The sequence below is a fragment of the Scyliorhinus canicula genome, chromosome 7, assembly GCF_902713615.1.
Source record: "Scyliorhinus canicula chromosome 7, sScyCan1.1, whole genome shotgun sequence".
Classification (NCBI taxonomy): Eukaryota; Metazoa; Chordata; class Chondrichthyes; order Carcharhiniformes; family Scyliorhinidae; genus Scyliorhinus; species Scyliorhinus canicula.
In genome coordinates, this window is record NC_052152.1 from 144,671,359 (window position 1) to 144,688,119 (window position 16,761).

Genomic DNA, 16,761 nt, shown 5'->3' on the forward strand with positions numbered 1-16,761 from the left:
TAATCAATTTTCTAAAGGCTCTATGGAAGAAAGAGAGGCTTTTACAAGAGCAAACCAGAAGAAAAAACTGACTAAAGAGCCAGAGAGGCAATTCTACCTGAAGGTGAAAGCGAGGAAAGGCATTATGAATGGAGCTGACTTTAAAGCTACTGTTACTCTCAGAAACCAGACTTCGGTGGTGAGGAACTGCAGATTGACCATGCTTGCTCGAACAGTCATGTACAATGGGGAACCAATTCAAGATTGTGCCTTTAAAGATCTAGCCAAAGTCACAACTGGACCGCATGCAGGTAATGCTAAATATGCACCAAAGTGTATTTTGACTTTGAGAAAGGGACAAGTAACGATTAAAATAAGTTTTTTTTTGTGGTTTTTTAATAAATAATTTTTATTGAAATTTTTACAAAATACAAAACATAAACATCTTAACTTTGTTAACATACAACCGTGGTAACCCCCCATGAACAGTACCCCCCCAGCTCCAAGAGCAACTTCAAACAAAAGGAAAGAACAAAAACAAAGAAAAAGAAAGAAGAGAAAAAAAAGAGAAAAAAAGAGAGAGAGAGATAGCACCCTCCACAAACCCATGTGCACAGTTCCCCTCCCCCAATCCTTTCCCCCCCCCCCCCCCCCCCCTCCAATGGTTGCTGCTGCTGTCGGCCTATTTCCCTACCGTTCCACCAAGAAGTCCAGAAAAGGCTGCCACCGCCTGAAAAACCCTTGTACTGATCCCCTCAGGGCAAATTTCACCCTCTCCAATTTAATGAACCCCACCATATCCGAGATCCAGGCCTCCACGCTTGGGGGCACGATTAAAATATGTTGTGTGAAGCCTAGTCATCGTAAGCCCCAGAGAATGTAAATGGTTCCAAATTCACCTCGAACACTAAACTGACATTCAGTGTGGATAATCTTACAAAGCAACATCAGAAGCCAGAACATGGCTGGTTTAGCACAGTGGGCTAAAGAGCTAGCTTGTAATGCAGAATAAGGCCAGCAGCGCGGGTTCAATTCCCGTACCAGCCTTCCCGAACAAGCGCCAGAATGTGGCGACTAGGGTATTTTCACAGTAAATTCATTGAAGCCTACTTGTGACACTAAGCGATTATTATTATTATTATTATTATTATGTTTTACTGCACAAAGATATGCAAAGAAAATCTGTACAAGGCAATCGTCCCAGATGACCATAGGCTGCTTTCCCCTTTGAGGGGGAGAGCTAACTGGTGCTGATTTACCCTGAGGGTCACCACACCTCAGGCAAGAGGCAAGGCTGAGAAGATGGGACCTCCATGAATAACCTCAGCCGGGACAGGAATTGAACACGTGCCGCTGGCCTCACTCTGCATCGCAAACCAGCTGTCCAGCCAACTGAGCTAAACCACGGTGGTGAAAGAGACTTTAGTGGCGGTGGGGGGCAATGGGAGTGGGTGCATGGCAAGAGGCTGCAGGAGATTGGAGAGGTTTTGGGAGAGAGGGGGGGGGGGGTGGAGTGACCCCAGAGGGAAGGCGGTCAGAGAAGCTGCAGTGGTGAGATGGGCCTCAGGGATGCTGTGAGGAAGAGAGGATCATTTTAAACCTATCAACAAATGAAAACGCTGACAACTGGGAGCCAGGAAAACCTGAGGTTACTGAGTTAATTGATTCATAGAACATAGAACAGTATAGCACAGTGCAGGCCCTTCAGCCCACAATGTTGTGCCGACCATTTATCCGAATTTAAGATGAACCTAACCTACACCCCTTCAATTTACTGCTGTCCATGTGCTTGTCTAAGAGTCGCATAAATATTCCTAATGACTCTGACTCCACCACTCTGCTGGCAATGCATTCCACACACCCGCCCTCCCTGTGTAAAGAATCTACCTCTGACATCTCCCCTATACCTTCCTCCAATCACCTTAAAATGATGTCCCCTCATGACAGCCATTTCCACCCTGGGGAAAAGTCTCTGGCTATGCACTCTATCCAAGCCTCTCATCATCTTGTACACCTTTATCAAGTCACCTCTCTGCCTTCTTCGCAAAAGTGAGAAAAGCCCTAACTCCCTCAACCCTTCTTCATAAGACATGCCCCCACACCAGGCAGCGTCCTGGTAAATCTCCTCTGTACCCTTTCCAAAGCATCCACATCCTTCCTATAATAAGGCGACCAGAACTGGACAGAACATCCAAGTGTGGTCTAACTTGGGTTTTACAAAGCTGCAGCAAACCCTCGGTGGCTCTTAAACTCAATCCCCCTGTTAATGAAAGCAACACACCATATGACTTCTTAATAACCCTATCAACCTGGGTGACAACTTTTAGGGATCTATGTACGTGGACCTCAAGATCCCTCTGTTCCTCCACACTTCCAAGAAGCCTGCCTTTAACCCTGTATTCACCATTCAAATTCGACCTTCCAAAATGAATCACTTCACATTTATTAAGCTTGAACTCCATCTGCCACTTCTCAGCCCAGCTCTGCATCCTGTCAATGTCTTGTTGTAACCTGCAACAACCCTCAACACTATTTACAACTCCCCAAACCTTTGTGTCGTCGGCAAACTTACTAACCCACCCTTCCACTTCCTCATCCAAGTCATTTTTAAAAACCACAAAGAGCAGAGTAAACCAGAACAGATCCTTGAGGGACACGACTGGTCACCGACCTCGAGGCGGAATACATTCCATCCACTACCACTCTCTGTTTTCTTTCGGCCAGACAATTCTGTATCCAAACAGCCAAATTTCCCTGTATCCCATTCCCCCTAACTTTCTGAATGAGCCTACCATGAGGAACTTTATCAAATGCCTTACTGAAATCCATATACACCATGTCCACTGCCCGACCTTCACAATGTGTCTCGTCACATCCTCAAAGAATTCAATGAGGCTTGTGAGGCATGACCTGCCCCTCACAAAACCATGCTGACTATCTTTAATCAAACTATGGTTTTCTAAATAATCATAAATCCTATCTCTCAGAATCCTTTCCAATATTTTGCTCACCACAGACATAAGACTGATGGGTATGTCATTCGCAGAGATTTCCCTATTTCCTTTCTTGAACAGGGGAACAACATTGGCCTCCCTCCAATCATCCGGTACTACTCCAGTGGAGAGTGAGGACGCAAAGATCATCGCCAACGGCGCACCAATCTCCTCCTTCACTTCTCATAGTAACCTTGGGTATCCCTTCAGGCCCACGGGACTTATCTATCCTGATGCTTTTCAAAATTTCCAGCACACCCTCCTTCTTAATATCAACCTATTTGAGTCTATTAACCTGGTTCACACTGTTCTCATGAGCAATATGGTCCCTCTCTCTAGTGACTACTGAAGCAAAATATTAATTTAGGGCCTCCCCTACTTCCTCAGACTCTAGCCACAAGTTCCTTCCACTATCCCTGATTGGCCCTACTCTCACTCTGATCATCCTCTTATTTCTCACATAAGTGTAGAACGCCTTGGGGTTTTCCATAATCCTTCCCGCCACGGCTTTTTCATGCCCCCTTCTAGCTCTCCTCAGTCCATTTTGAGTTCCTTTCTGGCTACCTTGTAACCATCTAGAGCCGTGCCAGATCCTTGCTTCCTCAACCTTACGTAAGCATCCTTCTTCCTCTTGACTAGACGCTTCACTTCTCTTGGCATCCAAGGCTCCTTCACCTTACAATTCCTTCCTCGTCCCAGTGGGACAAAGCTATCCAACACTCACAGTAAGTACTCCTTAAACAACCCCCACATTACCTGTTGTGCATTTCCCAATATAATTGTTCCACTTTATGCTCCTCAGCTCCTGTCTAATGGCTGTATAATTTCCCCTCCCCCAATTAAATACCTGCCCATACTGTCTGTACCAATCCCTCTCCATGACTATGGCAAAGGTCAAGGAGTTGTCGTCACTGTCACCAAAATGCTCTCCCACCGACACATCTGACACCTGGCCTACCCCTAGTCAGCCTATCTACATATTGAGTCAGGAATCCTTCCTGTACACACCTGACAAAATCTGCTCCATCCAAATCATTTGCACTAAGGAGGTTCCAGTCAATATTAGGGAAATTGAAGTCACCCATGACAACAACTCTGTTCCTTCTGCACTTTTCCAAGATCTGCCGCCCCATCTGTTCCTCCATCTCTTTGCTGCTATTGGGGGGTCTATAGAAAACTCCCAATAAACTGACTGCTCCTTTCTTGTTTCTGACTTCCATCCATACTGACTCAGTAGACAAACCCTCCTCACCGACCTCCTTTTCTGCAGCTGTGGTGCACTCCCTAATTAACAGTGCCATTCCTCCACCTCTTTTAACTCCTTCCCTATTCTGCTGAAAACATCTAAACACCGGAACATCTAACAACCATTCCTGCCCCTGTAAATCCATGTCTCCGTAATGGCCACAACATCGTAGTTCCAAGTGCTGATCCATGCTCTAAGTTCATCTCCCTTATTCCTGACACTCCTTGCATTGAAAGAGACACACTTTAACCCATTCCACTGAGTGTAACTTTGCCCTCTCAACTGTCTATCCTTCCTCACAGATTTGCTGCATACTATTTCTGCCTGTTCAACAGTTCCCTTTCCTCTGATCCATAGCTCTGGTTCCCATCCCCCTGCCAAACTAGTTTAAACCCTCCCAAAGAGCTCAAGCAAACCTCCCACCCAGGATATTGGTGCCCCCCAGTTTAGATGCAATCCGTCCTTCATATACCGGTTCCACCTTCCCCAGAAGATATCCCAATGATCCACATATCTGAAGCCTTCCCTCCTGCACCAGCCCTGTAGCCACGTGTTCAGCTGCACCTGCTCCCTGTTCCTTGCCTCACTTGCACACGGCAGGTAGCAGGTACTCTGCTTGTCCTGCTCTTTAGCTTCCTACCTCACTCCCTATAATCACTTTTTAGATCCTCATCCCTTTTCGTAGCTATGTCCTCGGTGCCTATGCGCACCACGACTTCTGGTTGTTCACCCTCTCCCTTAAGAATCCTGTAGACTCGATCCGAGACATCCCTGGCCCTGGCTCCCGGAGGCAACATACCTTCCGGGAGTCTTGCTCGCGACCACAGAATCTCCTATCCATTTCACTAACCATTGAGTCTCCTATCACTATTGCTTTTCTGTTCTTCCCCCCTTCCCTTCTGAGCCACAGAGCCAGGCTCAGTGCCAGAGACCTGGCCGATTGGGCCTTCCCCCGGTAGGTCATCCCCCCAACAGCATTCAAAATGGTATACTTGTTTTGAAGGTGAACGGCCATAAGGGATCCCTGCACTGTCTGCCCCCTCATTTTCCTTCCCCTGACTGTAACCCAGCTACTCGTTTCCTCTACCTTGAGTGTGGCTACCTCCCTAGAACTCTTCTCTACCTGCCCCCTCTGCCTGCTGGATGATCCGAAGTTCATCCAGTTCCATCTCCAGTTCCCTAACACGGTCTCTGAGGAGCTGGAGTTGGGTGCACTTCCCGCAGGTGTAGTCAGCGGGAACAATGATGGTATCCCTCACCACCCACATCCTACAAGAGGTGCATGCAACTGCCCTAGCCTCCATTTCTTCTGATCTTACAGAATGCAGCTGTGCTGTGACAACTGGAACTCCGCCCTCCGACTCTGCTCCCAGTCAGCTGCACTCTCTGTAAACCCTTGGCTTCCTTCAGGCTCTTTGAGGAAGTGTTGGAAATAAAATGAAAGCAGCACCTTCTAACTCCCTCCTCACCTAACTCCCTCATTCACCAAACTCTCACTTTTGCACTCAAATGCACCCAAATTCAGCACTCAGTGATTCCTTGAACATCAATGGGGAGTCTCTAGCTTCAGGCTGCATAAGTTCACGAGCTGTCATATATGGAAAAAATAGGATGATATTTTCATGAACACGGTAATAAAATAATTTAATCCTGAACAATTTTATTTCATGAGAAAGATTTGTATTTATGTGTTATCATATCGCCATGCATTTCACACTGTGAAATTCATACTCTAAATTAATCAAGGTGACTGATTTTGTTGGTGACAAAGGGCTGAATTCTATGCATCTGAAGTCCGTGATCCATCATTCATCTTCTTCAGGAACTAGTTGCGGTTACAGCTGTGGCCACTATCTTATTCAGGCAGGATTACAAAGATGACAGCCAATCCGAGAACAAATGTATCATGTGTATTTTTATCTAAAACTTAATTTAGTAATCCACCATTATTCCTTTTCTTCAGAAACAAAGGAACATATTGATGTACTTACTCAAAGTATTTCGAAAACCTTGAGCGAACACAATCATATACTCATTTTGGCCATTGCAAAGGATGATGAGGCAAATGAAACACATATTACTCGAAAAGTGATTACTCTCCAGAATCCATCTCTAATGATGAAGGTAATTATTACTGAGGAATTTGGTTGGCAATAGCATCCCACTGCGTCAACGTTCCATGACTGAGATAGTTTACAAAATAAATAAAATTGGTTAGTTTGCAGATCTTATGCCTTCAGTAGGCATACTTTGGGCTGAATTCTCCGTTTGCCAACAGAAAAATCGTGAAACGCGATTTGGCGGAGAATAGCTTCCGATTCCGAAATCGCGGTAGACGCCGGTTTGAAGCAAAATTGGGATGCTCCTGCACCCCCAAAATGTGTAAATGTGCCCCTCGCCATGCGGGCTGAAAATACAGAAGGCATATCATTAGCGGGCCTGATACCCGATGCTCCTGGGCCTCTGCAATTCACTGCCACCAATGGGCCAAGTTCCCAACAGCATGGTTCACTTGTGCTTATAAAAATCGTGAACCCGCCATCCTGGCTGTTGAGCGAGAGTGAGGAGGCAGGAAATGGCGTGGATTGACTGTGGCTGCTGGCCCGTTCAACGGCCATGCTGGCCATGGTGGGGGCACTCTGCCAGGGCTGGGGGAGGGGAAGGAGAGTGCATGGGGGGAGGGGAGGGAAAAGATCAAGCAGCCGGGATGCACTCCCACAGTACTGGGGCGGTGCTCAGGCACCGACCGCCATTACGGCGACCATCTTGCTGACCACCGACCCTGGCTCCTGGTTCTACACAGTGACACCGGCTGTATGGGTGCACCCACCCCCACACCCCACCTCCCCCTCCACAGCGCCCCCACCCCCAAACACCCCCCCAACCGGCAGCCACCCACCGGGGAACCACCCAGGACTGTTGCTTGTTCTGGGTGAGTGTGCTTTACACTCAATTTGGCTCTGTTTCATTCCTTAGCTCTAGAGTCGTCAGGTATCGTTAAGATACCGTCACAAGTTTCAAGTTCAAGTTCAGACCATTAACTCCATACACCAGTTAGTAAGTTCAAACAAGACACGTTTATTATAATACAGTTACTACTAATTATGTATATAAAACTACAAGACTAGGCTAATCCTACCACTAACAGGCCAAATACTTATCTGGATAAGGGAACTGCCGGATCAGGGAACAACGGCCTCTAGCTTTATCCTGGGTCCGCAGGCTTCCAGTCGGTGTGGACTAAAGGGGTCAGGAGTGTCTACTCTCGTAGCGTGCGTTGTGTAACACTTGATGGCGGCTGCTGGCCAGGCCTCTCCGCTCTGTGGTCAAGTTCGAGAGCTGCTACAAAGGTGTTCTTGTTGGGAGGGCCGGCAGAGAGAGCTGGTCAAGGAGAGGCTGGCTGAGAGAGAGAGCTGGGGTCGGGGTCTCTGTCTTATACCTCTCCCAGGGTCTCGCGCCCACCTGGGCGGACCCTCTATACACTCGCAATCAATTGGGTCTCTTCCCAATCGATTGATTTGAATTTCCCCAATAACGGGGCAGTCCCTCGATAACTGGGCGGTTCTTGGGCTTATTGTTTTGAACTTCTCTTGGCGCCGAGAAGTCTGGCCTTCTATTCATTGTAGCAATTTGAGTTAACTTGTTTCCATTGTACCTGGGAATCACCGGGTATCGCCTCATTAGTATGCTAACTTGTTTTTTTCGCAGTGCGGTCTGGTTTCTGCAGCAGTCAGAATACACAAGCGCTTTTGCAAGCTGCTTGCTTTTGCAACATGTCCATTTTCCCTGCATTCTTTGTAATCTTCCACTTTGTGTTGGGCAGTGGCCACCCCAGGTGGCTACAGGACAACACCCACGGCAGTCCCCAGTGAGGGCAGTGCCAGCCAACGGTGCACCTGGCAGCAGGTTCAAGCGACAGGACCAGGGGCACCGACGTGGCCAACTATGCGCATCATGCACGTCTGTGCCTAGTACCCGGGAAGCGTGCAGGACGCATTAATTCTGGCACACTCGGTGATCCCCGACATGTTTGAGGGTCACTCACCCCGGCTGCAGGGCTGGCTACTGGGCGACAGGGGTTGCCTGTTGCGATCGTGGCTGATGAGCCTATCCAAAGTCACACCATCACCAAGGCCGGCGCGAACATCAGCTCATGTTTCACCGACTGGGAGGGGTTGGTTGTTCGCCAGGGGCACGGACACGACAATTCCAGACCCGAACCCCCTCACCTCCCACCACCACCAAACCACACGCATGCACTACCCCTCCACGACACATACCTCCGGCACTAGGAGCTGGGGCACTCGGTTGGCAGTGACAGCGGGTCTGGTCCATGGGATGGAGGATGATGACAGCCCTCTCCACGATCAGCTCCGTGCTCCACATCGTATGACAAAGTCTGATTCATGGCCACAGTGGCACCTTCCACCAGGGTGAACCCTGTATCCGAACTGGCCAGTCCATCACATGGTCCCGTCGAATCCCTGGGGTGGGGGTGCTAGGGATGCTCGAGGCAGTGGGTTGAGGGTGGGAGAGCAAGGTCCGCCCAGTAGCCTGCACAGGTTTCCCACCCCCCCACTCCCACTGGCCAGCACTGACCATCCTACCCCCACACCCATCAGGCAGAGGACCGAGGCAGGTTTGAACAGTGTTAACAGGTGTTTATTGTGAACAAATATACACTTTATTGCCCTAGCCCCTATAACTAAACTGTGCCCTGCACCCATGCCAACTTAATTGGTGTCTAACTTTTTGGCCTTACGGGCCTTATTACTGCGCCAGGTGGTTCCCCAGATGGTACAACAGGAGTGGAGGCGGCATGCTGTGACTGCTGCCCTGCAATGAGGGTGCCTGTTGGCACACGTCTCCTGGGGTGACCCGGCCTCCATGGGCCTGGCTGCTGCTCAGGCGGCCCGGGTGGCGTGGTGCCGCCCTGTTTGGCGCGCTGCCCAACAGTTGCACCATGGACAGGAAGGGGAGAGTCCGAGGTGCTGCGCTGTTCCACTACCTACTCCATGGGATGCGGGCGCGAGCAGAGCCATCCACTGAGGCCCCCCCTGCTCCCTGACGCTGCCAGTCTTGGAGGCCCTCTCTTTTCTCGACCAGGGTCTGCACGTTCACGTCCACGGAGCAAAGGGAGTGGACCATCTCCATCTGGGATTGTGCCACCGCACTGAAGGACCATACCACATCAGCCAGTGACTGGGCCACCTCCCTTTTGGGTCTGGGACACCTTTCAGCCATGGCCTGCTGTGACTGAGATGCGCTGAGGAGCGCCGCTGCGATATCCAGGTGACTCTGGCACATGGCTGCCTGTCATGGGTCTCGGCCCCCGCCTGCACAGGATGACCCAAGCCTTGCACACTCTGACCCATATCAGACACCATCATCCCCAGTGCCTCCATCGCGGATGCCACCCATACGGTGTCGGCCTGGGTGGCACGCATGACTGGCATCACCCTCTGCTCCTGCACGTGATTGATCTCCTCCACCTGCACCTGCAGGTGCTGGAAGCCGGCCGTCATCCCCTCTTGAAGTCCCTGGCTGTCTGACTGCACTTCCACTGTGGCTGGGACTGAATGTTCCAGGAGTCTGGGACCCGTCTGGGCGGCAGCTGGTTCCTGGGGCTGGCCTGCCTTCTAACCATCCGGCCTCCCAGCTGCTCCTACCTCTATCTACTGTACCGGATGCGATGTGTGGTGTGAATCAGATAGTGTCCCAGGAGCCTCTTCACTAATGTGCCCAACTGAGGTGCTAGTCTCTGAGATGGTGGAGGGTGAAGGAGACAGCTGTGACACAAAGTCTGTGACCACTTCCAATCCGAGCTCCGGGGTGTCCTGAGTCTCGGACAGAGGGCTGGTGTTTAAGCTGCTCTCTCCATCAGTGCTCTGCCATCCGGGGAGCACTGGCCCTGGCACTGGCTGGGGGTGGTGGTCTCCGGATTGACCGGCCCCATCTCCAGCAGGCCCTGTACGACACAAGCCGGCATGTATGGTTAGGGAGAGGGACGGGGGGGGGGGGGGCATGGGGGTTGCGATTGGGGAGGGATGGGGGGGCGATGGGATGAGATGAGGGGGGTCAGGGAGGTGAGAGCGGTGCGGGTTGGGGGGTGAGGGGGATTTGGGGTTACGGAGGGTGATGGGGGTGAATGGGGGGGGGGGTGGGTGTCCACACATGTGTCATGGGAATCCGCAACTCAGCAGGGTCTCGCTTGCCCGCCGCCGATCTCCGCGTCCTCCCTTTCCTCCAAGCTGCCGACTACATCCAGTGCCCTCTTCTGGTTTAGCTCAATGGGCTAAATTGCTGACTTTTAAAGCAGACCAAGCAGGCCAGCAGCACAGTTCGATTCCCGTACCAGCCTCCCGGAGAGGCGCCAGAATGTGGCAACTCGGGGCTTTTCACAGTAACTTACTTAAAGCCTACTCGTGACAATAAGCGATTTTCATTTCATTCGGGCATGGTGAAATGCCGCAGTGTTGATCTAAGAGCCTCATGTGAGCAAATCACGGACCCAACGAATCCGGCGCCATTTCTCTTGGAACCAGTTGTGTTCCATGTGGCGATGGTGCTAGCCCATTTAGAGTTGCTGAATTGGTGCACCTGTTGCACCGTTTTTGCTGTCGTAAATCATCACTGTTTCCACGCCGGTGACAGCACTTCGTCTCAAAATCGGAGAATCCGGTCCTTTGCTTGCTCAGGTTTGGCACTGCTAAAACTTGGGCACAAAACCAACAGAATACTTAAGGGAAATACATAAAAAGGCCACTTTGACTGTCTCTCCGGCCATTCTGTTGAATTAGGGCTATAATTGTCTGCATTATAGCTGTGCCTTCCACAGAGACACAAAGACCGTGGTAACTGGATACAGTGTTGAGCTTCCACACTTTCCTTTCTATTAACTTCCAGTACCAAAGAATCTGGCTCTGCACCCATTTGGGCGACAGTGATGCCAATACCCCATGTGCAAAAACCTCAGACTGAGCTGAAAAATGTTGGGCGCGATTCTCCCAAACAGGGGGAAATCGTAAGGCTGGCGTCAAAACCGGGCGGGTTTGACGCCAGCCTCCCCCTCCCCGACCGAGAACCGATTCTGGTCCCCGGTCGGGGCTAGCATGCCGCGGCTGTGAACTCCAGCATCGCGGGCTTAACGAATTTCGTTAAGCCCGCTTGCCAGAGTTTGCGACGGCTGACGCGTCACATGACGTCAGCCGCGCATGCGCGGATTGGAAGACTCCAACCCGCGCATGCGCGGATGACGTCATCGCGCATTTGCACGAAACCCGCGCATGCGCGGGCCGGGATGCCCCTCAGCCGCCCCGCGAATTGATACAGCGGGGCGGCGGAAGGACAAAGAGTGCGCGGGAATCGGACCCGCTGCCCGCGATCGGTGCCCACCGATCGCGGGCCCATGGCACCCTTGGCACGGCCGTGGTACTGCCGTGCCAATCGGTGCCATGGTTGCCAAGATCCGAACTTTACGACCGTTTTTACGAACGGCCAGACCAGGTGTGTTTGCCGTTCGTAAAAACGGCCGTAAAGGGCTTGGACTTCAGCCCATCGGCCAGCTGAGAATCGCTGCTCGCCGTAAAAAAAACGGCGGCAGCGATTCATGTCGGGAGTCGGGCGTGGGGGGGGGGAGAATAGCGGGAGGGCGTCAGACTAGCGTGGCCGTAAAAATTTACGACCCCCGTTATTCTCCGCACCGTCGTGAGTGCGGAGAATTGCGCCCGTTATTCCTCACGTCCCTCTCCCTTCCCGTAGTTACATCCTGGGCCGCTTCGAAGACCACCCCGGATGGGCGACTGGTTCTTCGGGGATAAAGGGTTGCCCACTGAGAACCTCGATAATGACGCCAGTAGGGAGGTCAGAGAGCGAAGCAGACACCCGATACAATGAGGCCCATACATTGAGGCTCATGTGACCACTTGCGCTGTCACTGAGCGGTGCATCAGTCTGCCCAAAATGCCTGGAGAGATGGGCTAAGGGTTTGCTGGTCGGCCCAAACTGAGGAAGAAAGTGACAGAGGCATCATACTTGGTTGTGCTCAAGTATTCTTCTTTTTTTTTTTAAATATTTTTATAAATTTAGATTACCCAATTATTTTTTCCAATTAAGGGGCAATTTAGCGTGGCCAATCCACCTACTCTGCACATTTTTGGGTTGTGGGGGCGAAACCCACACAGACACGGAGAGAATGTGCAAACTCCACACGGACAGTGACCCAGAGCCGGGATCGAACCTGGGACCTCAGCGCCGTGAGGCGGTTGTGCTAACCACTAGGCCACCGGGCTGCCCTTTGCTCAAGTATTCTTGATGTGTCACATGTGTCACACAAATCACCACCCTCCCGATGGTGCCGCCCCACTCTTCCCACCACCCCATCAACCCACTCGCCCATTATCTACCCCCCCCACCCCCATTTCCCACCCTCACAGGATACATGTCACATCACTCCAGGGTGCTGGGACTGTGTCAGTACCGTCAGCGGGTCACTGTTGAGGGTAGGGGGTTAATGAAACCCACAGAGAGCTGAGTGCCAGTGTTCCAGTGCTCTTCAGTCTATGCTATAATCTGACCGCTGCCTGTCTGCTGAGAGCTCACTCACATCATCACCTGCACAAGGTTGCTGGGGGGGGGTGGCGGCTAGAGAGATGGTTGTGCTCAAGTGTTTTTAATGTGTCACATATGTCATACAATTCCCCACTCTCCGCCCCACTCTCCAAACCACCCCCTCGCACTCTACCACCCACCCATCCCCCCCGACCCTCTCCTCCACCTCCCTCGGTGCCCTCAATGGTCCTCAATGTGCTTGGCCTTCCTAGCTCTACCGCTATGTCTAGATGTCTCTCCAGGTTGCACATCTGAGGTGGAGGTACCTCATCCTATGGCCTTCGATGCCCCTAGCGGGCGTCCTCTGGGGTCAGAGGGCGCCGCCGCACTTGTTGACGGCACATGCACAGCCGTGCCACCCTGTCCCATGTGTTAACCTCGAGACGCAGCCTCATCAGAGTGGTCCTTCCATCCATTGTGGAATCCCATGTTTTCTCTGAATCTCAAATATTACCTAGATCGCCCTTAATCAAATACCATGGCACATCTTATAATGGACCACTTTAAAATAGGAACATTGTATATTGTCCAACAGAGTAGGAATTAAGATCAAAGGAGCTCAAATTTAAAAACTCGGTGCATGCAAACAATTGACAGGGCAACATCTGGAGTGTAATTGTAGTTTGCTCCTGTGTGCAAAAAGAAAGGAACATCGGCTGGTATTTTCCAGGGCTCTCCTTCCTACCCGCCCTCCCCGCAGCAGTGGGTTTCCCGTGGATTTGGCAGATCCCCATTGTCTGTCAGCAGGATCTTCCCATCCCACTGGCGTCAATAGTCATTTGCATTTACGTCCGTCACTCCGCCGGGGAACAAACACGGGGATCGACTTCGGCAGGACTGGAGGTTCCTGCTGGTGGAAAGGGTCAGAAAATCCCACCCATTATTTTATTAATTGTAGAAGATTGTAATAGTCACATTTCAAAATTGTCTATCTTCATGGACAGAACAAAATCTGTCCCTTATTCACTTCATTAAGAATTAAAATAAATTATTCTTTCAGATCCTGGGAGAGCCAGTGCAGTATCAAATTATAACAGCAGAAATTGGCTTCATCAATCCGATGAAAGGGAGTTTGTTTGATGGTAAATTCCTGTTGGAGGGAGCCGGCCTCACTGAACAGCAGACCATTGATTGTCCGTAAGTAGAACCAGCAGCTTTCAGCTTTCGGTAACATTTTTGCCTCTGATTCGGAAGATTGTTGATTTAAATCCGAATTCATGGATTTGAGCGCATAATATAGGCTGACACTTCAGTGCAGTGCCCTGGGAATAGTCCACTGTTGGAAGGGCTGTTTCCTGGGTTAGAAGTTAAACCAGCACCTATTCTTCCCTCTCACGGGCACAAAACGATTAAAGAGGAGCAAGGGAGTTCTCCCCAGAGCCCCGGCCATGGCTCAGCCAATATCATCTAAAGCAACCGAAAGAGAAAATGCTGGAAAAACTCAGCAAGTCTGGCAGCATCTGTAGGGAGAGAAAGGAGCTAACATTTCGAGTCCGATGACTCTTTGTCCAAAGCTTACAGAAGCTGCCAGACTTGCTGAGATTTTCCAGCATTTTGTCTTTCGTTTCAGATTCCAGCATCCGCAGTAATTTGCTTTTATCATTTAAAGCAAAGGTTGGGATTCAGTGTTGGCCGATGAATAGCCTCCGACGCCAAAATCGCGGTCGGCGCCAGTTTGACACCAAATCGGGATCCCTCCGGCACCCTACAATTGTCGTAATTGCGTCACTCGCCGCACGGTTTTTATACACCATTGGCATATCATTAGGGGGCCTGACCTCCTATTCTCCGGGGCCTCTGCGATTCACCACTGCTGATGGGCCAAGTTCACAACGGCGTCGTTCACTTGTGGTTTCAAAAATTGTGAACCCGATGTGGCTATTGAGCGAGAGAGAGGAGGTAGAAAATGGAGAGGAGCGACTGCGGTCTGCCGTCCTTGACACTGGCCGTGCTGTCTTGGTGGGGGGGCTCATGTCAAGGCCAGGGGAGGTGGAGGAACAGACTGAGCAGCCGGGGTGCCCACCCATTGGGTCGGGCCCAGGCATTGACCGACATTCCGGCAGCCACATTGCTGCGCACCCACAGACCGCCCACCACGGCCCTTGGTTCTATGTGTCTGTATACCCCCCACAACTCCCCACCTCCCACCCCCGCACCCCACCCCTCCGCCACAGCACGCCCCACCCCGGCCCCAAAATCCACGCTCAACCGGCTGCAACCCACTGTCGGACCACCCAGGGCCACACCAGGGAGCCTACAGTGAGGGCAGTGCCAGCCAATGGAACCCCTGACATCAGTGATGGGCGCTGGGACCAGGGGCCACCACAGTGCCAGACACCGACGGGGCAGGGGTGAGGGGATGGGAGGGTGGGCGCTGGGGGGAGGGAGCCGCAGTGCCAATTAGGGCCACTATGCTGTAGCCCATGGAACCTGGTTGAGCAAGGGAGTAGGCACTGTCATGATATTCAAAAATGCAACCAATGAACACTCAGAATAGGACACAACCAATGGACAGTCAGGACACTCAGAGGTGGCATCACCACAAGGAGGCATAACATAAACACTACAAAAGGGATGAGGCAGTCACACCCTGCCTCTTTCCACAGACAGACATCAAGAGAGTTAGACAGGGTTGATCAGCAGCATCACACCCTAGAAGGTGGCTTAGAGCAAGCTGGTACAGTTAGACTGAGTTACTACAGTTAGCTTAGCAGAGAGTCGAACTCATTTGAGAACTGCTAATAGTTCAACAAACACGTTGAACTAATTTCAGAGTCTGGAGTCAATAAACATGTTGAACTCATTTCAGATTCTGGAGCATCCTTTAGTTAAGACTGCATCAAGTAGCAGCCTGTGTTATCCGAAGCAGCATAACACAACATGATACCAGGAGTGACTGTTCAATCTATGTAGTTCAACTCAGCAAGATCCGTGAGAACCAGCTACTGCATACAGGCACAATGGGCAAGATTCAGGCTCCTCATCAGCTCAGGACCATCGGCAACCTTAGTTCCAACTGGCGATCATTCAAGCAGAAATTTCAACTATATGTGGAAATTTCCGACCTCAATGGCGCAACTGATGCGCGGAAGATAGCTCTTCTACTCACCACTGCGAGTGACCATGCAAGAGAGATCTTCAACTCCTTTCACTTTTCCGAAGGGCAGGAGAAAATTAAGTACCAAACCATCCTGGACAAATTCGACAGCCACTGTGAGGTGGACACCAACAAAATCTTCGAGCGCTACATCTTCAAGCAGAGGATGCAAAGTAAAGACTAATCCTGCACCTCCTATCTAACTAACCTTAGACTGCGAGCGCAATCCTGCAACTTCGATGATATCACTGACTCCATGTTCAGAGACCAAATCATTTTTGGAGTCCACTCTGATCCTCTGCGAGAGCAATTGTTGAAAATCAAGCACATGACCCTGCCAGTCGCGATTGAAACGTGTACTGTGCATCAGCACTCCAAAAATCACTATTCGCAGTACAAAACTGCAGAAAGTGAAAAAAACAAGCCTCCCACGAGGTGGAGAGTGTTCAGGCCATCTCCCGGATGCCGCACCTCCACATTGACGAAAGTGGCCATTTCACGCGCTCTTCCCGGGCCCCGATGCATGCGCAATGCGATTGGGAACACAAAACGGCCAAAAACCGCACTGTGCAGGTGCAGACCTCCGAGAACCCACGTCATGACGTGTGCGAACTGTGGCACTGCCTATTTTTTAAAAAACTGCCCTGCAAGAGGCGAACGCTGTTTAAACTGTGGGAAATGCAAAACACTATGCAGCCATGTGCAGATCTGCACCACCAGTTAGGAGCCAGTGCTCCCAATACCGACAACAGCGCATCAGAAGTGTGCAACACCGAATGCATGACTCTGATCCAGGCAGTGCTACGGATCCAGATGATGAATACCTGGACAACACT

The 16,761-nt window shown here is 51.0% G+C and overlaps 1 protein-coding gene across 1 annotated transcript in view; it reads left to right on the top strand.

Moving 5' to 3' along the window:
* The window catches only part of LOC119969140 (protein-glutamine gamma-glutamyltransferase 2-like), a 157,990-nt gene that overhangs the window by 135,101 nt on the left and 6,128 nt on the right, over positions 1–16,761 (top strand). The window contains exons 13-15 of the mRNA XM_038802357.1: positions 18–290; positions 6,182–6,342; positions 13,829–13,965. Of these exons, the coding sequence (XP_038658285.1) occupies positions 18–290; positions 6,182–6,342; positions 13,829–13,965 (571 nt within the window). The remainder of the gene's footprint in view (positions 1–17; positions 291–6,181; positions 6,343–13,828; positions 13,966–16,761) is intronic.